This window comes from Anabrus simplex, chromosome 1, assembly GCF_040414725.1.
Source record: "Anabrus simplex isolate iqAnaSimp1 chromosome 1, ASM4041472v1, whole genome shotgun sequence".
In the NCBI taxonomy this organism is placed as follows: Eukaryota; Metazoa; Arthropoda; class Insecta; order Orthoptera; family Tettigoniidae; genus Anabrus; species Anabrus simplex.
In genome coordinates this window covers 453,622,507-453,648,075 of record NC_090265.1, presented here as the reverse complement: position 1 = coordinate 453,648,075, position 25,569 = coordinate 453,622,507, and the positions used below count along the sequence as shown (strand labels likewise).

Here is a 25,569-nt window from a genome sequence, read left to right as displayed (position 1 = left end):
CCATACTAGGGAGGTGACTAGTTGGTAAATAAGTTTAAGACTTTAAGAAGGAAGAGAAAAACGGTTACGAAAACATAGTCACCTCAAATTCAAAATGAAGGGGAGTTCGAGAGGGTTAAGCACTCTCTATCCCAAATTGCAGCTACTTTACATGAATACAGTAAGGTTTACATTAAAAAGGATTCGAACCTTCCCCCGCGGGTTAAAACTGCTGAGCTAGCAAGAAATGAATATGTTAACAGGCCATTACCTTGTAGATGAACTGCTGCTTGGAGGAAGAGGCGCTTCCCGCCCCCTGCTATATATGTTCACACACTGCGAAAGATGTTACTGAAGTGGCCCCGAGACAAGAAAATCAGCAGTTTATATACCCTCGTGGAACATTCGAGACCTTTCATGAATGATAACAACCCGCCCACAAACTTTTATTGGCCGACAGCAAAAACTGATACACAAGACGATGAAGAAACACCTTATTGGTGGAAAATTAATTACAGAAATTTATGATTGGCTAATTTCAAAACTGGCGGAAGGAAAGGATTATATTGCCAACCCACAAACCACAGAACAAAATTTAGTAAAAATAAAACTTAGGAATACAACATTTCTTCAGGAAAGTTCATTCCATTGCACCAGAGTGTGTTACCATGGTTTTGAGTAGCGACATCTGTTAGAGAATGTTCAAACTTCTTGATACGGAACAAACAAACACAAATCAAAATAGACACAGTTCAGAACACTTCAAGATAACCAAATTTACAGTAGTGACATCTTCCGAGAGACCGTTGAGTTAATACAGTTGTTAAAGTTCAGGCTTCCTCCTGTAGAGGGATTTCAACTGGCGCAATATTTGAATTCGCGGCGTGGAGGTGCACCGCCCGGTACAGGGCCTAAGGAAACTTTTTTTTTTGCAGTTTGATTTACATCACACTGACATAGATAGATCTTATGGAAAGGAAGCGGCCGTGGTCTTAATTAAGTTACAGCCCCAGCATTTGCTTGGTGTGAAAATGGGGAAACCATGGGACCACATGCGGTTGAAGACGTTCGTTAGTAAGCATTACAGAAAATGACGTTTCCTCCTTGCCTTCTCACGAACTCTTGGGTTCGGCAGCATAATGCGGATTTGGCCCAGTTTTACGACCTGATGCCCTTTCTGGCGCCAACACTATGTGAAGGGATGTACTCACTATTTTGTGTGGACACACTATAACCATGTAACATATTGTTAAGGAGTCAAGTCTACATGGTCTGACACTGTGGTTAGCTGGTGGGAGTCACGTTGGTAGAAAAAGTTTTACCATCAAATGTTGGCCGGCAGGATAAGGAGAGGCGGTGGTATACAACTAAACTGCATGCTAAAAGCTTGAATTTACTTCCAGACCTCTCTGCAGTGTTCATATGGAGTGAGGGCAAATGGCGCTGTAGATGATGACGGATGGAGACGTTAAGCCGTGAGCATACCCCTTCGTGTTATTCGATAGGAGTAGGCTATGTACCGGCACCGAGAATCACCATCTCCATACCTACTACATTCTCATTAACTCCTCTGATAAGGTTGACGTCTGGAAGGGCATCCGTTCGTAAAAATTCGCTACGAAGATTCATCTCACTTCATATCCGACCCTGTAGAGAAACGGGTTGGACACACACAACATACCACCTAGCTAGAACCATGGTGAAGACTCATGGGTCACTACTGATTCATCTTGATACACCAGGTCATATAGTCCTTCCTCAAAGATTACCGGCGAGTGTGTCAGTGGTTGATCATTACTTGCTACAGCGTTACCCCAAAGGAAGTGTCATGATATAACTTAGTTCTTCCTCATAGTCATAAAACTAGAGTACTACTCATTGGTCACTCCAGCTTTACCTTTCTACACCTTAACCAATGGATACGCCATATAGTTCTTTCTCGTAACTCACAAAGCTTGAGTGGCACTCGTTTGTCACTACAGGTTTACCCTCCTACAGCTTACTTAACCAATGGATACGTTACATAGTTCGTTCTTGTAACTCACAGAGCTTGAGTGGCACTCGTTTGTCACTCCAGCTTTACCTTCCTACAGCTTACTTAACCAATGGATACGTTACATAGTTCTTTCTCGTAATTCACAAAGCTTGAGTGCTCGTTGGTCACTCCAGCTTTACCCTCCTACAGCTTAACCAATGGATACCTCACATAGTTCTTTCTCGTAACTCACAAAGCATGAGTGGCACTCGTTTGTCACTCCAGGTTTACCTTCCTACAGCTTACTTAACCAATGGATACGTTACATAGTTCTTTCTCCTAACTCACAAAGCTTGAGTGCTCGTTGGTCACTCCAAGTTTACCTTCCTACAGTTTACTTAACCAATGGATACGTTACATAGTTCTTTCTCGTAACTCGCAAAGCTTGAGTGGCACTCGTTTGTCACTCCAGGTTTACCCTCCTACAGCTTACTTAACCAATGGATACGTTACATAGTTCTTTCTCGTAATTCACAAAGCTTGAGTGCCACCCGTTAGTCACTCCAGGTTTACATTCATACAGCGTAATCCCAACTAATATGTCAAAAACTACCTCCCCATGGAAAATGGCGTATGGCTTTTAGTGCCGGGAGTGTCCAAGGACAAGTTCGACTCGCCAGATGCAGGTCTTTTTGATTTGACGCCCGTACGCCACCAGCGCTTCGTAATGAGGATGAAACAATGATGAAGACGTCGCATACACCCAGCCCCCATGCCAGTGAAATTAACTAATTAAGGTTAAAATTCTCCACCCTGCCGGGAATTGAACCCGGGACCCCTGTGACCAAAGGGCAGCACGCTAACCATTTAGCCATTGAGCCGTCTACCTCCCCATAATTCACGACTACTTAGAAACGAAGCAACCATTACGTATATATTGTATGGTAGTACATGAAGGGTTTCTATGGGAGATCGCTTCTTGTACTTGATCACGAGATTCTCTACAATTTCTACAGACCGGTGACTGCCACGTGAATTTCTGCTTCTTCTCCTCCCGCTTTTCCCTAATCCTAGTGGAGATGCGGATGTACATTGCGTCGCAGATATGGACTTGCCTTTCGTGACACTATCACCGTATGTGGAGGGATGTAGATCATTCACTTGTACGTGTCCTTGTGGTGGTGGGTAGTGTGCTGTATTGTGTGTACATGATGATTTGTGCAAATAGACGATCTCAAACACCCAGTCGCCGAACCAGAGAAATTAACTAGACGCAACTAAAATCCTCGAGCCGGATACTTAGAGTCAAAAGTCGCTATTCTTGATATTTCAGCCAAGGAGTCGGACGCATTTCTTACCCTCTATTACACACTAAATCACTCCTCAGGGTTGGTTGAACACGTACTGAACTCAGAAGATCCCACATGGACGCTATTTCCAACAACAGTTATCATTTTCTAATGTCCGGTTCCATGGCTGACTGGTCAGACTGGTCAGAGTCTTGGTCCTAGTTACTCGTGGCAACGGGTTCGATGCCCGCGCGGGTTTTAATCTTAAACGGTTAACTCCTTTGTCTCGGGAACTAGGTGTGCCCATTGTTTCTAACATCCCTGCAACTCATGCATAACATACAACACTATTCGCCACGATAGAAACACGCAGTTCCTCATAATCAGCAGGTACAGTCCACCCTCGTCCCAGGGTCCGAATAACCGCTGCTTCCTGACTGATTTTTTTGATTATGACGATGATAGTGAGATTATTATTATTATTATTATTATTATTATTATTATTATTATTATTATTATTATTATTATTATTATTATTCTTTCTTCGCTATGCCCGTTTACAGAGCGCGTTGGAACTTGTTAGCTTGATGATGGTTTTCCTTTCTTCTTCTCCTCCCAAAATCTCTTCATGAACTCGCTATGCTGTTTCTTGCCTTCTTCCGTCTATTGTTTCCCTGTGGTTCTTTTACCCTTTTCCGTGAACATGTGCTTTGCAACCAGATCCCCAAAAGCCCTGCGATCCCTGATGATATCTTCTGTGATGTTCATTTCTTTTAAGTCTTGCTTTATTTCCTCAAACCAGCTTATTTTGACCTTCTTTGAATTAATTATACCAAGCAGGTTTTTTTGCATATCTAGTGTCGTCCATTCTACAGATGTGGCCATAGAATTTCAATAGTTTCCTGCGTACGGTATCGGTGAACTTGTCGATCGCTTTGTACAAATCTACAGTTGTTTTCCTTTTGATCCATATACCATTTACTTGAACGGGGCCATATATTTTCCTCAGAATTTTTTGTTCTTGTTTTTCAATTTCATCAATTTTAGAGTGGCCTCCTAGAGATGTGGTTTCCGAGGCCTACAAGGCTTCCGGAAGAACAACAGTCTTGTAATGCCGAAGTTTTCCATTTCGTGACATCACTCTTTTATTGTAGTGGTTCCATGTTATTCGGTATGCTTTCAGAAGTTTGGTGGCTCTTTCTAAATTAGCTTTCCTGTCCAATCCGGGTGGTACAATGATTTCTCCTAGATATTATTATTATTATTATTATTATTATTATTATTATTATTATTATTATTATATGACACCAAACATCAAGGACATAGGCCTATTATTTGGATCTACTGTATCCCACTATACATTTTTAAAATATAATTTATTAGCGTATTGGCTTATCTACTGACTTTCTACCCGGACGGATGAAGTTCGAATCGCGGTTTATCCCGGGTTGGAATTTTCACCTGAAAAATCACTTGGGGTCTGGAAAGGCATCCCGCTTTAAATCCCCGACTAAAATCCAAAATGAACCAAGTGACTCCTGCAAGCAAAGATATATTTGGGATGAACTGAAGATTTTTTAAAACTGGTTAGCTGCCGATCTCCCGTCAGGGAATGCTCATAATGCCCTAATCATTATCATCGTGTAGGTTTGTTGCAGTATCCATAGTAATAACTGGGTTGAAGTTCCTTCCTCGTAGGACTTCTTTTTTCTTTTTTTACACAACATGTATTAGCGTTTTGGTGCTTGCTGGTGTTAAGCTTTCTTACAAAGGACAGTTTCGGTCCAGCCTAGGCTGGTGGCATTCCGTTTCTACGAAGGTTGTGAGGTCTGCAGCTTAGAAACTGTTTTGTGACAATGACTTCCCGTTCATGGAGTTGCACGGTTACTACTGTAGTCTGTCACGAGGTACGTAAAAACAAAGGAGCTAGAATATAATGCATAGAGTGGCTATAGCAGCTCGATTAGCGCTCCGGGCGGAGGCAAGCAGCACTACGGCCGCCATGATTAATGTACCAGCTAACAACGGCTGCCTGGAGCTATCTGAATAATCTCACATGTGTGTCAAGTTCATCATTGTTAGAAATTATTTTATAGTTTGGCTTTATTTATTGTAGCATGAATATGCCTGCATTCTGTTTCGCATGCTTTTGTGCGAGTAATAGAGTGTATCTTACTTCAGGTCAGCTCATTTCTTTTCTGTTATAAGAAGGCTACGTGGATTGCAAGATCATCTTAATTTTCGCCACTGTAAAGCAAATTCTCGTCGGAGGTTCTCACTAAAAGGAAAATAGTTGACACGGCAGTGAGTAAATTAATACGAAGAGAGACAGCTGGTATCCCAAGCAGCAAAATACTATCTATTCAGAATATTTGAAGAGCATTATATGTGCGTGTCCAACCCTTGTCCCGTTTCTCTACGGGGTCGGGTGTTTAGTTAATGACAGGAGACGTTAGATGCACAAGACATTAACGACAGTTTAGAATTGCTTTTTTCATCCAGGCGTAATATGGGAGGAGTAGAGGCGTGCTCGGTTCGCCCGGAAGGACGTGGATTCGAATCCCCGTCAGGAAGTCGTAAAATTTAAGAAACGAGATTTCCATTTCTGGAGGTGCATATGGCCCTGAGGTTCACTCAGCCTACACCAAAAATGAGTACCAGGTTAAATTCCTGGGGGCAAAGGCGGCCGGGCGTAGAGCTAACCACTCTACCCCACCAAGTGCCGAGGTTACTGGTAGTGGAAGCCTTTACCTTCCACCCCTCCAAGGGCCTTCATGGCCTGTACGGAGATGAATTTGCTTTGTAATATGGGAGGAAACAAATAATCCCAATGCAGAGCAATTCATATTAGCATCCATCGACAGAAGTCAAGGTAACTAGAATAAAGGACAGAAGTGATGCTTCTCTTATCTATGTACTACGGCTCCTTCTGATGACAGCACCTCTGCTGATCATGATTGCTGTGCTACAAATAACGAGTCATTCACCAAGTTGTTGAGTACTTAGCAGGAAATGTCATCCGTGAGGTTGGAAAGAAAATTCAAAGCCACGACTGTCTGAAGGTTATGTTTGCTCAGCTTCCGAAGACAAGAAAGAAATTATTGCGTAGAAATATATAAAATTCAGTCTCTTTATCCAGCTCATGATGTTGTAAAATAGTCACGTGACTGAAAAAAATGTTCAGGAAAAATGTCACTGTCGTTGAGGAAACCCATTACGCCAGCATGACAAAACTTCTCTTATTTAAAGCAGTATTTTAAATTACACTGCACTACAGATACAGAGTCATTATGCAAGAACTGAAAGGAGTACACAAAATTAATACTTTTCACGGGGCAGTGAATCAGAGCTAGAAAATACGTATCGGTACATGTGAATGAGAGCCGTTTCGAATCGGGAAATGTGACTATTAGCAGATCAATATAAAATTCAATTTGTTTATTGTAAATTTTATTTCCACTCTATGTTGTAAAAATGTTACGTAGAAAGGTTGTTTTTGAAATGTATGGCCATTCATTAAAGTGTGTTTAATTTTCTTGCATGTTGATAAATTAGAGAGGTGTGGATATCTCCACATCTTTGTGATAAAACAGTTATTGATTTAATAATTTTCAACAATATTTCGCTTCAAGAAAAAACAAACTATTACATATTGTGTTTCTTCTATTTTAAGTTACAGTACATTGCGATTCTGTAGGAAACCTCTGCTTAAGGAATACTCAGGCCCCGATTTACAAATGGGCGGACTGGGCATTTGCCCAGGGCGCCAGTTTTTGAGGGGCGGCGGCCGGCGGATCGAGTAATTATGGACTGCGTCAATTATGTCTTAAATTCATTTCCCTCAAATTACTTTTACATTCCACAAATTATTCCAATTGTTTTATTAGACTATATAAAAAACTTTAACCTATTCTAACTTTTAAACCTGAATTTAATCTATATATTTAACTTTTATGAAGAAAACGTGTCTTATTTCTAAAATTATTTAACATACAAACTATCAAACTGAACCAACGGTTTTTTTAAATAAAAATAAAAACAGCCTCATTCTTATTTGGCTGTTATCTTTGTTTGGCTTGATAAGTTTAATTATGAGAACTGTATTTGCATAATGTGTTGTTTTAAAACTCATAATCTTGAAAACTGTAATATTTAATTTGTAAACAATTATTTTTTTAGAGGAACAGGAAAACGAGCAGAGGGGCGGGCGGCTAAATATTGTTTGCCCAGGGCGCTAACTACTTGAAATCGGGGCCTGGGAATACTTATAAGCCCTACGCATCAAATAGTTACGCTTTCCATCCGATATTTTCGTCAACTCAAATAATCTCTAACTGTTATACCTAATGAATAAGATCTGTGTGAAAATGTTTTATTTTCTCGCTTTGTTCCGCACTCGCTTTTACAGCGCTCCGCCTACTGAGGTACATTTTAACCTTCTTCAAAGCCGGCAGCGTGATACCCACTCTATGTATTATGTTCTAGCTCGTTGGTAAAAACCTTTACGTGGTATCACTTTTCAGTACTACTACACGCTCCTTGATACAACAAGTACTCTGCTGAAAATTGCTATGTCCTCGAGTACATGCAGGACAAAGGAAGGAGCACATTATCATTGATATTTCTTGCCTATTTATTTACACTTCTCCAAACAAAGGGTGCACTTCATTGCTTTAACTGATAACATTCGTTGCGAATTGCTCTAGTCGCTGTTTGTCACTTAATGTAACAGAACTACTCAAGTTTATTGGCAAGGTGCGTATTGGATAAATGTGTATTAAAGAGAGAGACAAGAAATACTGGTACCGGTACCGTATTTTATTACAGAAGACCATAGCATGGGACGAAGTATACACGGATTGACACTGATTCTTCTGTACATGAATCAATCAGCTTATTTGTCGGGAATTGTGCAATTCACTGGGAATAAGTAAAGACGTCGTTCTAACTACCGGTACAAATCCTTTATTAAAAATAGTGATATACCATTGAAAGAAACTCTTCACTTACCCTTCTTTAATTCGGTATTACTAATTGGATGGGAACTTGTGTACTGGGCATGGGTGACTATTAGGAATTAAAATCCATTTGGGTTACTTCGAAAAATAAGGCTGGTGAGGGAATATATTATTTATCACTACACAACTTAAATTGATTATAACACTGAGACATTTTTTTAGGAGAGGAAACAGGGTATAAAAAATGGCGTTCGCCGTTCAAGTGAAACATTTTCGCATCTGCTTCGAAAGCAGGAGGCTCTTAGTTCGTGTTCTACAGGCATTTCAACACTACCAAACCAATTTCATATTTGAAGGAATCATTTATACAGTAGCTATGTACTAAAGCTACTTCTACAAAGACATTAAAAAAGAAACACAAGTTATATGTTTGAAGAAAAATGGAGCTATTAGTACATTAATATAATATTGGTTTATTACTGAATTAAGCATCCGGCTCCCTGGCTGAATGGTCAGTGTACTGGCCTTCGGTTCAGGGATCCCGAGATCGATTTCTGATCGGGCCAAGTACCGTATTGTAACAGAGTATGGTTAATTTATCTGACTCGGAGACCTGATATTTGTGTTAGTCTTATGTGTGTAAGTTCATATCATCACATCATTTCACAATATTAATACATATGTGATGAAGGTACTGAGCTGGCTGCATGCTGTGTTTTCATTACAAGAAAGCTTTTAAAAAAATCCATATATACCACATTAACTTAAAAGGAAGCTAAATAGATCAGCCAGTTAGTACTTTTAATTAAAATTTATTAAGCTTAGTAGATCTTCTTTTGAAATTCTCATTATAATCTTCATGTGAAATTGGAAGATTGATGAATTTGGCATTCTTTAGTTAAGTTTGAAGCACACATATGATTAGCTATTTGCTGCTACTGCAGGAGAATTGCCTGAAAATGAAAAGGTATAGCCTACAGACAAGGCACTGATTCTCTCTCCCTTATTTAGACTAAATCACAAAGAGAGAAGTTTAAGTTAGCTTTCTGTTTGCAAAGAGTTAGTTCTTCTTTTGTCTGTATATTCTCCATATGTAGAAATTTATTTATTTATTTATTTATTGATGTCTTTATTTGTGGCGAAGTTAGATGCTTGTCATAGTTGATCTACTTATTTTTATTTACTTGCTTCTTCCTATCTGGCAGAAGTCCAATAGATGGTTCCTAGGTGCCTGGATTTCATTGCTGACTTAAGTGTTGATGTTTATCTGTATTTTACATTACCAAAAATGTATTCTAGCACCTTTTGTTTAACTCTCTCATGAAATTTATTTTCAGTGCAAGGTATTTCAATGGTATTATACACATTATTGCTATTAAATATTTTAATAAATAATTTAAATGCACCTTCTCAATGTTGATACAGAGTGGAAAGAAGAACAAGTCCCCTGGTACTGTATGGTATCATAGGATATAAACTTCATGGTTTTGAATATCAATACAAGAAAGAGTCTGGATGATGAGCATACTCCAGATGCTAAGAATTTAGAGCCTGATTTATTTTTCAGATTTTACACTTAGTTCATCCCAGATTCTAATACTAATTGTGTGTTTGTACATTAGTTTTCATTTCAATTGTGTGTTTTTACATTTGTTTAGTTATTAGATGTATTACATTAAGGCTGAAGATGGCCAGTCAAGGCCAAAACTAGTCCCTAGTTTAGTAATGTAATTCAATAATATTGCATAATATAGTACCGGTATTGAAAAGGGTAGACCATACAACATTAATTTAATAATTATTATTGTGTTGTACTCTATGGTAGTTCAAAAATCTGGTAACTCTAGGAATATCTGCAGTCAGATAAAAAACAATTGATGGAGGAAGTGGTGAGAACCAGCTACGATGAAGTATACTTCATCATAACATGTGTTTCGGTGATTTGATGCTTCTACTGTTTTGCTGACTACAGTAAATAGCTGATTGTGATTTCAAAATTTCTGTTCATTTTGGTTTATTCCTTTTTTCCTTAAACAATTTGCTTTACGTCACACCAACACAGATAGGTCTTATGGCGATATTGGATAGGAAAGGCCTAGGAGTGGGTAGGAAGTGTCCATGGCCTTTATCTAGGTACAGCCCCAGCATTTGCCTGGCGTGAAAATGGAAAACGGCTGAAAACCGTCTTCAGGGCTGCTGTCAATGGGGTTTGAACCCACTATCTCCCGAATGCAAGCTCACAACTGCAAAACCCTAACAGCACAGCCAACTCACTTGGCTTTTGGTTTATTTGAAAAATGTCCTTGCTCCTGGACATGCAACTGAGTGCTGTAGCAAAACAAAATTTTCAGCATCAAAAGTATATATTTCACTATACTTTGTAACACAGAAATGGAATTGTGTTTGTTACTATACCAGTAATCATTCAAAGTTATAAACTTCATTATTGGTTCCGTATTGAATTAAGATTACATATAATATACAAAGTTTATTCCACCTACTCAATACTGTACAGTAAATGCAATGTTTACGAGTACATTACAATATATTATCAAGGTACTAGTTTCGATCCTGTATGGGTCATCATCAGCCTAGCTAAGATATACTAATGGATTTGCCGGCAAATTGTATATTATATGATACCGGTAATCACCAGCTGTATATTTCTTATCATCTGATGAGTAATGCATATGCTGACTCCATTGGTATATTATACCCACTAACATTTTTTTTATTATGCCAAGAAGAAAGATGGGTGTCTAAAGTATTCCAATTGATCCAGACATCTTGAAAAAAGCTGCTGAAGCACTTATGGCTTCTCTAGAAATTAAAATTTCTATCAGGGAAGTTTGCAAAGTTACAATGTGAAGTTAGTTACTCCTTCAAGACATTTGCCAAAATTTCAAAACACTGGTGCTGAAACTTTCTAGTAATACCCAGGATTAGACACAGAAAAAGAAAATGAAGGCAATTGTTTGTTGACGTATGTACATAAAAACTATATAGCAAAAATGAATTATGGTTTAAGCAAAATGGGTAGACTCGATAGAAGAGAAGCTAAGGACTCCGAGACTAATATGGTATGGACATGTAAAGCGAATGTCTGGCACGAGAACACCATGTGCATGCCTAGCAAGAATGGTTGAAAGAAGAATGCTAGTGGGAAGACCTAGGAAGAGATGACTACACCAACTGAAAGACGATGTGGAGAGAAGAGGAGATAACTGGGAGTCATTGGTGAGAGAGAAGGCATTTCTGGACAGACAATGATGGTGAAGACTCATTCAAAACCACTCTACCCGGAATGCTGAAGGGTTTTTATGATGATGGAAAGGTTTAAGTCAAACAAAATGATCATTTTCATAATGTAGAGACAAAACATGAAATCATTTAATTTTTTGACTCGGAAAGATGTAGGCCCCCTGAAGAGACCATAATACGTGTCGACAAACTTGGGTGGTATAATTCCTGACTCCCAGCCACCAAGCCCATAATCTAAATTTTCTCGTGTTAATAGTTTGCCATATAATAAGGGGCTTTTGAGTTTTAGATTATTTTCTTCTCATGATCACCTTCTAAGATTGAAAGACTTCTCTCCAATGCAGCACCAGTTCAAATCCCAGCCAAACCATGTGGGTATTTCCAAATGAACTCCTCTCCTTGTAGTTCATATTTCACATAATATTGGAAGTCCCATGTCTATGATGACAGTATCAACAGCCACGTGCAAGCTTGCTTTGCTTCCCTTGATTGTTGAACTATATATGTACACACACACATGGTTGTTCTTCCTTTTTTGACATCATTGAGGCAACACTAATTAAAAATTGTAGTTTTGTAAGATATTTGTCTGTTGTTCATGGTTTGCAGCCGTATTCTAAATTTAGCTTCATTGAATATAATTTGTCAGTGCTAAATTTAGCTTCACTGAATTGTGGTGAGGAATGATGTTTTTTCTCCTTTGATGTTATCACAAGCCAGACAATGAAACAAATGTACTTATTGAAGACCGGGCGAGTTGGCCGTGCGCGTAGAGGCGCGCGGCTGTGAGCTTGCATCCGGGAGATAGTAGGTTCGAATCCCACTATCGGCAGCCCTGAAAATGGTTTTCCGTGGTTTCCCATTTTCACACCAGGCAAATGCTGGGGCTGTACCTTAATTAAGGCCACGGCCGCTTCCTTCCAACACCTAGGCCTTTCCTATCCCTTCGTCGCCATAAGACCTATCTGTGTCGGTGCGACGTAAAGCCCCTAGCAAAAAAAAAAAAAAAAAAAAAAACTTATTGAAGAAATGAAAACTAAGGATTCTTGGATTCTTTTAATTAACAAACACATTTGGTTCCTGTCTAAAAAATTTGTTACCAGAGCATGTGAATCTTAAGAAACCAGATCTAAAGCTCAAGTACTTTTGAACAATTGATTAAATTCACTTTTTACTGACTATATTTAAAACAAATGGATTAGATTGATTGTATTCTAGCTGCTTCAAGTTCATTTACATCTTATTCAGCAGTACTAAGTTGTTTCTGAAAAATTCTGAGTCCTCTTTTTCTCAGTAGTTTGATTTTATTTTTATTCTGAAATAATTTATTTAGGTATACCATGATCAAAACTGTTTTAATGGGCTTTCATTTATGTGGTAAAAACTCGTATTTGTTACAGATCGAGGAGTACTATCAGCAAATTCCTCCTGGCAAAGTGCCTTCGCTGGGATCAGCTGGCGAGAAGTACAGAGACAAGCAGTTCATGTTACAGCTTCCAAAACAGGATCTGGCTCTAGCTTACTGCAAGCACGTAGAAACACAACACCATCCTAGCTATGAAGACTTTATCAATGCTCGCAACGAGATTGCTCTTGATATTGGCTATGTTACAGATAGCACTTCCTTTACAGTAAGTATTTTAAATAAGGAAGCTTGTGTTTCCTTACAGGATATCCAATGGAAGATAATATATTCATTCACTCATTCATTTCTGTGTCCGAATCAAATAATATTTTGCCAGACAGTAGTCACATTTATGGCTTTAGTATTTGCAGCCATAAAGTTTTTTTAAAAAAAACATTTGTCCTTCAGAAAAGGCAAGTGATCTGGCTCTTGAGAGATACCACAGTTGTAAGGCTCAGTGTTGTTGTTGTCGTCATCATTGTTGTTGAGCATATTCCATGTCTTCAGGTGGATCTTGCAGTATGAAACTCCATCCTCAGCCTGTTCAACTATTTCTGAATTCCATATTGCTAGCTGTGACCTGGTGCCATTTTCTCTGAGAGATGTCTGATTGGGCCCTTGACTTCTTACTTCCATATCTTTACACAAGCAGCTTCTTGTGAACCTTTGAGAGCTGCTACACCCCTTGAAAAGCTGCTTCAGAACAAGTCTCTTTTGGGCTGGTTGACAGCTAAAAAGTGGATATCTTGAATCATTTTGTTACAATTTCTTCTCAAATGCCAGAGCTGCTATTCTTCAGTTATAAAGTGGAGAAATTCCAATAAGAAAGTAGATCTTCAAGAGCAGTACTTTGAAGCATTCAAGTACCAATTTGAAAAATGCCTAAAATTAAACCATATGTGTCGGTTCATTTTAAACAAATAGTAGCCGAGTTTGGTAACGGTGTGTTTTCTGCTGATGGAGGCATACAATATTGTAAGCTGCGTGAAAGCAAACTATCGGCTGAAAGACGGTTTACTGTGACGCAGCATATTGGCCGTGAGAAACATGTGCGTGCTCTTGAGTGTTCATCAAGAAAGCTGCGGTTCAATGCTTGCTACCTACTGTTGCTTCGACATCCACCAAGAAACTCATAGCTTAGTAAGGAGTTGTGTGGTGTGTTAGTGTTAGTGTTAGGAGATATTCCTCTATTTAAACTCTCTAATCCAAAATTACATGCAATTTTGGAAAAACACACAAAGTAAGACATACCAGATGAGTTAACTTGATATAAGAATTATTTACCACAGTGCTATGAAGAAATCGTAAATAAGTTAAGGTATGGTACTCGTGGGAAGACTGTTTTTATCGATGAGACAACTGATATGTGGGGCGCTATGTAGCCACCATTGTGATTGGAATTTTGGAATTGGACAGACAAGGTGAAATATTTCTATTGACTGCCAAAGTGTTAGAAAAGGCCAATTACTTGACGATATCCAAATTGTTTGACAGTGCTGTGTTTCTTCTGTGGCCTGATGGCATAAAACATGATGATGTGCTTTTGTTTTTAAGTGATGCAGCACCGTATATGATACAAGTAGGTAATACATTGAAGGTACTTTACTCTAAAATGGTACATGTCATGTGCCTTGCACATGGCCTGCATAGGGTTTGTGAAGAAGTGCGAGCAAATTATCTCAATATAGACAGGATTGTGGCGAACATTACAAAGGTCTTCTTAAAAACCCTCTCATGAGTTAAATTCAAAGCAGAATCTCTGGACATTGTATTGGCCACCATAACCTACAATCGCACGCTGGGGCATGTGGTAAATACGTGCTTGTATTTTTGTGAAAATTTCCAGGTAGTGAAAAAGGTAGAACAGGGTTTTCACTGTGAAGAAACTGCTTCAATACAGATAGCTCAAGATATGCTCTCTGAACCAAACTTACAACAGATTGTTCACCCACGGTCATTGTTCTCCCCAGCATTTGCTTACCTTCTTACTGGACCAAGTGGTCAGAGCATATGGCTTTAATTGTCCACTTCTGCACACCATTGAGTGCATGGGCACCCACCATGAGGCAATTTGACACAGATGAAGATTGTTCCATAAAATTCTGTGGATGCTTCATTTTTCTACATCAGATGATGTGATTTTTGCATAGTTGAAGTGGGGAAGGTCTTTGGCTATTAAATCTTCCTCACTCTTCCTCAATCCCATCCATGGAGTAGGCCTAGTTTTTACCACAGAGTATATCTGAGATTTGACACAGAGTTTTATATCTGGTATTTTTGTCCCACACTTTTTGTTGATTTAAATGCAATAGCTGTAGCAATTTCACCACAAGTGGTGTTAATATCAGACTTCAGCTGTGAAATGGAATCTACCATTACCTCAGCTTTGTTTTTCCTGTGAAGTAATAGTTGTTGACAACAATGCAATCTTTGACTTAATAAATGCCAAACTGCCCTCCATGTTTGGTGGATGGTTCATTTTTCAATTCATATTTTGGCTTGTAACTCAAGTGGTGTCTATCTTCTATCCACGTCCATGCACTGGTTAAATAGTGCACGTGACACATCAGTCACACTAACAGCTCTTCCAGACCATTGCACATCACTGCTTGTTTCACATTCATGCTGAAATGCTGCTGCCAATCAACCAACGGTTTATTATGGAAGGGCATTATTCCCCAGAGATTCCACAAGCTCTGCAGCATTCGTTGGCATTGTGACTTGGATGAACAGCCAGTTTGACGTACGCAGTGCTGTTCTTGCCTCATCACATCCATCCAGACTGACTACTGCAATCCAACTGCCCTTGTGACGTGCTGTGTCCATGTACAGTACCTTATTTTTCAGGACATATAACCCAGGGGCATAACATTAGGGCCTGCAAAGCCTGGAATGCTGGCGGGCCCGGATCTTGTAGGGGCCCAGCAGAGGCAGACTCCTCGCAGAAATAAAATAAATAAATATATATTTAGCCTCATGTCACTCTACAGGGAAATGATCAGAGCATTTTCATAGAATCACTCGAAATTGATTTGTACAATTTGTACATAGAGGAACTGTCACTTGATTGCATCTAGCAGCAGTTTATTGTAATGAGTGTAGCACAGCTGTAAACAGTGCTTGCCTTTTTACCGCATCTCATAACACTGTGGCATGCTACTTAGAAAAAGACCTGCACCAAAGTATTTTTAAATAATTACAGCAATGGATATTGATATTTTAGTTAGGAAATAATACTTTCTTGATGTTTAGTGCACCTGAGATTGTATTATGCAGAAACTTTGCAGAACACTTACATTTTGTCACACATTTATTTGACAGCAATATCTAATGCCAATAATAAGTTGGTTTATAGCCTCTGTGGCTCAGGCGGCAATGCACCGCCGGCCTCTCACTGCTTGATACTGTGGTTCAAATCCCGGTCACTCCATGTGAGATTTGTGCTGGACAAAGCAGAGGCGGGACAGGTTTTTCTCCGGGTACTCCGGTTTTCCCCAGCAACACACTCCAGTATCATTTCATTTCATCTGTCAGTGATTAATCATTGCCCCAGAGGAGTGTGACAGGCTTTGGCAGCTGGCACAGTTCCTATTCTTGCCCATCCCTGATCCACTCATTGACTGGAAAACAGGTTGTAGGTTTTAATCATCAAAATGTTGGTGCAGTAACAATTAGTTAATTGAATTTCGAATGAGCTCTCTCTGTGCCAAGGTAATAATAAGCTTATCAGTTGTGCGGTTTTTTTTTTTTTTAGACTTTTGATTTATTTTTGTTTGTATAATTTCTGTGTTGTAATCAAAGAAATTCTTACAAACGAGACTTCGGTATTGGGTGCAGAGTATAGTTCTGTAGTTACTGAAAAATGAAATCAATTAAAGTTAAATCAAAACATCTCAGTAGTTCATGGTTGGCAGTTCAGCAGCTTAGCCATTAATCCACAGAGGAAGTCAAATAAAGCCTATTAATCATTACATTTTAATAATCTTATAATAACAAATAATCTCTTTGTTTATATAACTTGACAATGTATTGCATTACTTCTACCCGCTCTAATTCAGTTATTCATAGGTTTTATATTTTACTAGAGGGGCCTGAATTTTTATTTTGGCAGGCGAGCCTGTATCGTATTTGTTACGCCCCTGAGATATGACCATTGTATGGTAGCACCATGCGAATATGAGGGGGAAAAGAAAATTCCATGGTTTATGCCCCAGCCCTCGTGAATTGCAGGATGATATTCACAACCTATGTCAGGAGTAGGCATAAATGTTTGTACCTGTGCACATCTCTCACACATGTGTAGGTCAGCTCTCCACATCTTTCCTCAAAGCGGTTTCTTTCTCTTTCATATTTAGATTTTTTCTACCAGACATCAGTCATCAACAGGAAAAACAGAGCTGGTTACGGCCATTGGAAAGAATTACTACCATGTAATATTATTATTAACAAATACATTACAATTGGGAGAAATCCTGGTGGAAAGACTTGCTTACAGTAATATAACTGCAAAATAAAATAACATAACAAACAGTTACATGAAAATCAACTATTGCAAGTAATTATATCAAAATGAGAAATTTCATATCACAAAAATTTCATGATAACAGAAGAATAAAAAGAGAAGTCTGTCTATATATTGGTCTCTCAATCCTGAGGATCGTGATCTCTGAAGAAATTTCTTTGTACCCGTTTCCATCCTCCACGGTCTTCTGCTACTTGGTAGATTGAATGAACGATGTCTTTGTTGCATGTTTTATGCCATCTGTCCAGCGTATAGGTGCTCGCCCACGCTCCCTCTTTCCAGGCACATTTTCCAAGATTATGTGCTTTTCAAGGCTTCCTTCTCCATGATGCATAATATGACCAAAGAATTGGAGAATCCTCTGTTGACATTTTGCTGATAACCTGGTACTGATGTTCAGCTCCTTGAGGATGAATTCATTGGTTTGAAATGCTGTCCACGGAATGCGAAGCATTCTTCTCCAGCACCACATCTCGAATAGTTGATCCTTGTTCAAATCTGAAGCTCGTAAAGTCCATGTTTCAGCACCATAGAGGAAGATAGAGAATACCAGTCTCATCTTTAGCTTTACAGAAATGGAGCAATCCTTCCAAATATGAGATAACTGAGACATGCTTTTGGCCATGGCAATCCTTCTCCTGATCTTTTTTTCACAGCTGTTGTTGCTAGTTTCTGAAACCATTTCCATTTTCCTGAAGTCACCGAGTTCATTCAGCTTGCCAGGCCTGTCAACTACCTTAATTTTTGTCTTTTTCATGTTGATCTGCAAACCCAAATTGATGCTCTCATTTGTGACACGGTCTAAAAGATCTGTCATTTCTGCCTCATCCATAGCAATCAATACAGTGTCATCTGCATATCGGAGATTCAATATCTTTTTGCCACCAGTAGGAAATCCACCAGTCCATCCAGCCATGCAGTTCTCATGATGTACTCGCCATAAATATTAAAAAGCTGGGGTGACAATATACAGCCTTGGCAAACGCCCCTTTGCGTCTTGAAGTTTTTAGACATCTTGCCATTTATCCTGACAACTGCTGTGTTGGACTCATATAGATTCCTTATCAACTAGATAAGATGTTTCGAACTTCCAATTCTAATAACACTTGCCAAAGTTTCTCCCATTGAACACAGTCAAAGGCTTTCCTATAGTCTAGAAAGCAAATGATCATAGGGAGCTGGAATTCTCTGCTCTGTTTGATTCGTTGTCGGATGTTCAACAGCATTTCTCTTGTGCTTTTTACTTTGACGACAGCAGCTTGTTCAGGGGGAATCTGTGAACTAATATAATTTTGTAGTCTGTCTTTCAAGATATACAACATGATCTCGCTAGCATGTGAAATTAACGATAAAGTCTTATAGTTTTCACATTTCATTGTTGAGTCCTTTTTATGCAAGGGGAGTGAAGATGGATGTAACCCAGTCAGCTGGCCATTTGTCATTTCTCCATATTTTATTGCAAATGTCTGTGATAATTTGAGCACCAATATCGCTTGTCTCTTTCAGTAGTTCAGCTGTTATGTTGTCAGAACCCGGTGCTTTGTGTGGTCGTAATGATGTGATTGCCCTTTTTGTTTCCTGAAGTAAGACGTCTGGTTCTTGTTCAAAATCTCGCCATTCAATCATCGGCTGTACTTTGTGTTCTTTATACAACTCCTCACAGTACTGTTTCCATCTATTCAATACAATTTGAAAATTATGTAGCCTATGCCCATTAGAATCCTCTATGGTCCATACACGAGCTTTATATTTATTTGACAGCTGTTTTACTTTACAGTATATACCTCGTCTATCATTGTCATGGCCATGAACTTCAATTTCTTCACAGATTCCTGACAGATACTTATGTTTGTCTAAGCAGCAATTACGTTGGATTTCACGACACATCTCAAAGTATCCATCTTGAATGTGCAAGACTATTTCTTTCAGTTGTTTCCACTGTTCTATGAGCTGCCACAAATGTTCACTGATCCAACACTTACGATGACTCTGTATTGGAGAAGAATGTTTCATTGCAATGGTCACTATATTTTGTTTGAGGTCTTCCCATGTGTAGCCTGCATCAGTACTGTGCTCCCTTCTAGTGTTCAAAAGAACATTTTGGATTTCCACTCCAAAATTCCTTAAGTTTTCACCTTCCACCTTTTGCATTTTACAAGGTACATGGCGCATACTTCTGAGTTTCAGCTGGAACACCATAAACGGTAGTAGTTGGTGATCTGTGCCACAATCTACACCAGGGAATGTTTTTGCGTTGATGATAGAAGATTTCCAGCGATTGTTAACCAATATAAAATCAATCTGATTTCTTTGAAGACCATCAGGGGAACACCATGTATACAGTTGATGAATATGATGTTGAAAGAATGTGTTGGTTACACATAATTCACGTTCCATACAAAACTCTAGTAGCCTCTCTCCACTATCATTTCGCTTTCCAATGCCATAATGGCCCACGATGTGTCTAAACTCACTGTCAGTGGTTGTTTCTGCAATCTTTGCATTGAAGTCTTCAAGAACCATTGATGTTTCCTTACTTGGGATATTCTTCATTACATTATCTAATTCTCCATAGAATTTCTCGATTTCTTCTTCGCTCAAAACAGATGTAGGTGCATACACTTGAATGATATGGAGTTTACATGGTGCTGCCTTAAGTGTTAAGTGGATGATTCTGTCATTAACACATGAACTTCCTTCCACTAGATTTGCCAAATTCAGAGGGACAATTACTGCAACATCATTGGCGCTTTCATTATCTGGTCCAGAAAAGTATACCGTATTACCCTTTGTGGTGTAGAAGAAGCTCTTACCTTTCCAGTGTGTTTCAGATAAACCTAGCAAGTCTAGATTGTGGTTTTCCATTTCCTTCTCAGTGATCTGAAGTTTCCCAGGTTTCAAGAGTCACCTTACATTCCAAGTTGCTATTTTATTTATTTAAGATGTTACTCCTCCCAGTGGCATATTTCCCACACAAGGCCTGGGAGTCTGCCTTCGTGTGCCCAGTCACCAATTTCACACCATTCTGCCTGAACCTGAGATGGTGCCAGGTGTCAACCGGATTCCGCGACGAATTCATTTCCAAATTAGCCATATCCATCAGAGATTCTCTTGGGAAGGTAGTGTGGTAGTTTCCCCTTGCTTTCCACACCACAGTATCATGGCCATTGATGCTGATTCAGCAACACCCATAATAATCCAGTGATGAGCTGATCCAAAGTCATTCTTTTTACGCCTCATCCTGGTGGTACTGATAGGTACTGCTGCCCTCTATCAGGGATGGATTCCAGTGGCATTTCCTCCACTGAGGGGACCATCACCCCACCTAAAGGAGCTCATTCACCAAAAGCCGTTGGCACCCTTAGGGAGTCGTGTTATTTACTGCCACCCAATACTCGGCGTTGAGTCATGGCTGTACAGTCTATTCCATTACCGTAGCAGGGTAACCTGGCCAGACAGGTAAAAGAAAGAAAAGTAGGAACAAGGGAAAAATAAAAGACAGTTAAAATGACATACATGTAGTGTAACGTAATTACAATGCAGTCACTCTGAAATTCACCCAAAATTTACGAAATGTTCCATTATCCCTCAAACTGTGTCATGACATTTCTGGTGTATAAACTGCATGCTGGGGTCATTAATGGTAATGGGTATGTACAGGTGAATAACTCTGTTGCTTGAAATTTCTTGATTGCACCATTATTAGGCTATTTTACTATGGTGTATTACTTACAGAATTTGCACTTAACTATTGCAGATTTTATAAATGATTGTTGACAACCATTACATCACTCAATTAAAATTCAAACATAATAAGAAATTTAAAAGTTTTATGTAAAGAAGGTCAGCAAATTAAATGAAGTCTATTTGACAGAAAAGGCAAAGCTTATAGCAACTAGAAAAATTAAGAATTTCATTCATGTTTTTCATACAGTCGTATTTCATAACACTTCACTACAAATTTTGATCTCTACATTTTTGGCAAATTACTGATCAACAATCCTAGCACACAGGAAGGTCACATGTACAGCAGAACTGGTTAGACTTTTTCTTCTGTGATCTTGTGCATAAAGCACACTTCTTTCTCTTTGAAGATCTTGTGCTGGCTTCTGATACAGTCTTTGGGATTGGTTTTTTCAAAATTTGAGACACAGACAACCGTAGTTCCCTTGGGAGATGGGTATTCTGTTGTTTATTTTCCTCTTTGTTTTAGGCCTGAGTACCCTTACGATATTCTTATCTCATGTACTATTTAAATCGGTGGTTCTTCTATAATTTCTCTACTTGGTAGTGGTGTATAAATATATGTGTATTTGACGTAAATAAAGCATTTGAAAGGCTTCTCTGATAGGGTGGGTGGGGGGGGGGCTTGCGAGTTGGGACCGGGATAGTGGCTCCCCTGGTCCCAATGCTGTCAGCTCCTCCCTCGGGGGGGGGGGGGGGGGTTGTGCTCACTGATTCCTCGTCGACCACCGCAGCTCTTGCCAGTGCTTCATGTACATGTGCCCCCAGGTTTGCTATGTAAGGCCTGGGTCCGTGGTCTGGCGAGCAGTCTTCTGGTGGCTAGAGGGGGGTGGCCTTCTTTGTTTTGCAACAATTGTTTATTTTCATTGTTCATTTTTTTCAGTAGTTGATTTGCTAGAGTTTTCAAGAAGTCAAACTGACACATATCTTTATTATTTTTTAATTATGTGTGCAGTACATGGGCATTCACTCCAACTATATTCAGAATTGTGTAGAAAATTGACCTGGGCCATCTTCGTGTGCATCTGCTCGTGTCGAATGTAACACATTTCTGATCCAATGTGTAGTGTTATTGTCTTTGCCTGATTCAGGGTCCTTGTTTATTGCATGATGCATACTTGATACCAAAATTACGGCCTTGCCCTTTTTCGGCACATGGGAGAGCAGTGTGATGTCTTTGGTGAATCCGGGTGCCTCCTGTTGGGAAGAAATTCTGGTGGTATATCCTTCTCGTTTTTCTTGATTGTTCTGATGTAGGGTAATTTCATTTTTTCAGTTCCGAAACCAACTCTGCCGGTACTGAACTGAAATGATTGTCTGCAGTTATGTTGTGTTGATCCGGCGATTACCTTTGCAAGACGAATGACACATTGCGTCGGCTTTTGCAACCTTTTCTCCTCTAAGCTCAATCCAAAACCCGCCGCTGTCCTACCCCACATATACGTACCCATTTAGGAAATAGTTTGTGCATCACACAAGATCATAATTTTGAGTCCATGTTCTGCTGGTTCATTGGTCATACATACTCTGAACTTGCAGCAACCTCAAAAAACCAAAATCTCATCCTCACAGACAAGAGATCCCATATTACAGCATTCCTGAGAATTGTTCACCATTTTGTTAAATAACCAGGATATAGCTGCAGCAGGATCTGTAGATTTTCATTGAACCTGATAAATAGGAACATCCTCTTCATAGATAGTGTCGCACAGAAGATATCCCTTTCACTGCCGTCTGTTGTGAAAATAGATTCTGAATTTTCATTGTTCAACTTAAAAATAGCTGCAAGGTAAAGCAGGCCAAATAATGCTGTTATTTCTGTACTGTTTGTACCTCTCATTTCAGTTCTGTTTGTGTTAGAGGATCTCAGTCAGTAAGTTGTGAGCTTCTCGTTTGTGCACAACACGACCTCTTCTACCATTTCTTCTGAAAATAAACAACCCCATATATCAAGCAGTGAAGAAGAATCACCCAGCTGTTTGGCTCTTCCATTTATTGTTGGTACTTTAATTACAATATTATGTGCATGTAATCTCACATTACAACATGGTTCAACAGTAGACAGTTTATACCTATTTCTGCCATATGCAGTACGGCTGATAACTCAATCCAGAGTGACTGTGCAAAGTTTCTTGTGAATTTGGTGTACTCTCCTCATTTGAGTCAAACACTTCCTCAGACGCAGAATCATGTATAGAATTAAAATCAGGATCGTCATCATTGTGATCACTTTGCTCACTAATATCAGTATCCTCGTCGAGGAAAATATTTAATTCATTTTCAATAATTTTCCAAAAAATTCGGGTCCAGAACTGAAACACGAGCTTCTCTGATGGACATTATCACACGGCCTACCCACAGACTCCTTCATTCATTCAAAAAGTTCTTAGAATGAACTAACACGCATAACAACATTTATGACATAAACTGCGTCATGGGGTCAAATGTGGCACCACTCATGATTATCACATTGTTACAAAATGAACTAAACTGAGCAGAACCTTGCTAGCCTGGCAACAGTTAAACAAGACAAAGGAACAGCGACAACCAACAATAGCACACGAAACTACTTCTTGTTTTAAGAGCAAGTTAGTTCAGCGGTATCATAAATGACCCTACGATGCAGTTTGAGGGTTATAGTGGTGAAGCACAGTAATAGCTGCGATCATATGCACAGATATAACAAATATTTCCAATACCAGTAACTTAACATTACGATTTCCAGTAGATTAGGCTATTCCAGTAGAATAGTAGAATAGCAATCACTTCAATTAACAGCCATTTTTCTCTGGAAACTATTCATTTTTCCATGAAGCCTGTGTTAATATCCCCTCCTGAATGCTTCCAACATAATTGGTCCTTTATTGGAAATCAAAAATTTCCTGGCTAACCCATTCTTGGTTGCCAGCATTTTGCCCCAGTGTGCCAGTTTGGGCTCATCAGTTGGTAACTAGCACACTTATGATGGTGCATGCTAGAACATGTAGTGAAGACTTTTACTAATACTAAATGTTTTCATTCCTCCCCTGAAGGAGGAGACGACGAAACTATTTCTCAGGCCAGGAGATTTGTATCGGAGGAGGAGATGTGCGGAGATGGTGAGAGAGTTGGTGGCCGTGGCCTATATTAGGAACTGTCCCGGCATTTGTCTTAGTGTACGAGAGTGGAAAACCATGGAAAATCATTCTCAGGGCAGCCGATGGTGGGGATCAGCCCCTCTCTGTCTCCCAAATACAGAGGCGCAGAGCCACGGTAGAGACATGTCCACACCTCCTCTGCTCGGTTCCCCAGTCGGTGTGCAGAGCTGTTGACCTTGGACCAGCTGTGGCTACTTGTTATAAGAGCAAGTTAGTTCAGCGGTATCATAAATGACCCCAAGGTGCAGTTTGAGGGTTAAAGTGGTGAAGTGCAATAACAGTTGCTCTGCTCTGCATCTGCTAACCTAGTGTAGACTGCTGTACAGGTTACTCAAAGCCTCAGATAGTGTCAGTGCACTATGGGAGACTTGATCTCTCTTACAAAATTTAATGCCTGCTAGACCATCAGATGATTGGAATTATAAATTATACTAGTGGCCTGTCACAGCAATAGTTGGAAACTTATTTCTTGTCTCATTGCTTTGTGAACATTATATGATATGATGTACCTTATGGGTTATTTAGCAAACTGTTGGAGAGTCTTACAATTGTCTCTGGATTTAGAGAGGAATTTATAGAATTTTCACAATGAATTCTGTAGCTTAACTTTATTTTGGACACTTCCACCTAATCAACACTTGTAAATTGTATTGTAGAATTTTATTCTATCTCATTTATAGTAGGACTAGTTTGTCTGTTACGAAGATCATCTTCAGCTACAAAGATAAACTCAAAACCTATACATCACAAACTTTCAAAATATGATAATGCTCTATATTATAAATTACATTCCTTTCTTGGTTGAGTCCTGTTCTAGGAGCAGAACTCATTTAACATTTCACAAAAGAAAATCGAAAACTCTTGTGTGCGAGAGTGCGTCCATGTGTGTGCTCTCTCTTCAGCATCAGAATAGAATAATAATTTGCTTTCTGCTGGTAGCAGGATATTCAGTCAAGGAATAGGTAACTATGAAAAGAAAACAGAGATCATATAGGAGAGAAACACAGAATATTCAGTTTTATCAAAAATACTGCACTCCAAATTTAACGCAGTCACTTTTGGTATAAAGAAATAATAAAATGTGCCATAATGGCACTATGGAACAAAACAGCTAACACTCGATGTGCTCTGGAGTCTCGTTTACCCAATAATGGCGGTTCATTTGGTTCGAAGAAGAAAATATGCAACTATATAAGTGCAGAGGTGCCAACCTTTGAATTGGGTTTTCAGTAATCTCCCTACACCCCTCCCATCCACTGCTGCCCCCCTGAGAAAATTTTGAGTCATATCCAAAGTATC

The 25,569-nt window shown here is 39.2% G+C and overlaps 1 protein-coding gene across 6 annotated transcripts in view; it reads left to right on the top strand.

The window, feature by feature from the left end:
• Positions 1-25,569, top strand: part of Lmpt (Limpet) — a 1,284,547-nt gene that overhangs the window by 879,086 nt on the left and 379,892 nt on the right. For all 6 annotated transcript variants that reach the window (XM_067135221.2, XM_067135218.2, XM_067135222.2 and 3 more), the window contains one exon: positions 12,863-13,093. In XM_067135221.2, the coding sequence (XP_066991322.1) occupies positions 12,863-13,093 (231 nt within the window). The remainder of the gene's footprint in view (positions 1-12,862; positions 13,094-25,569) is intronic.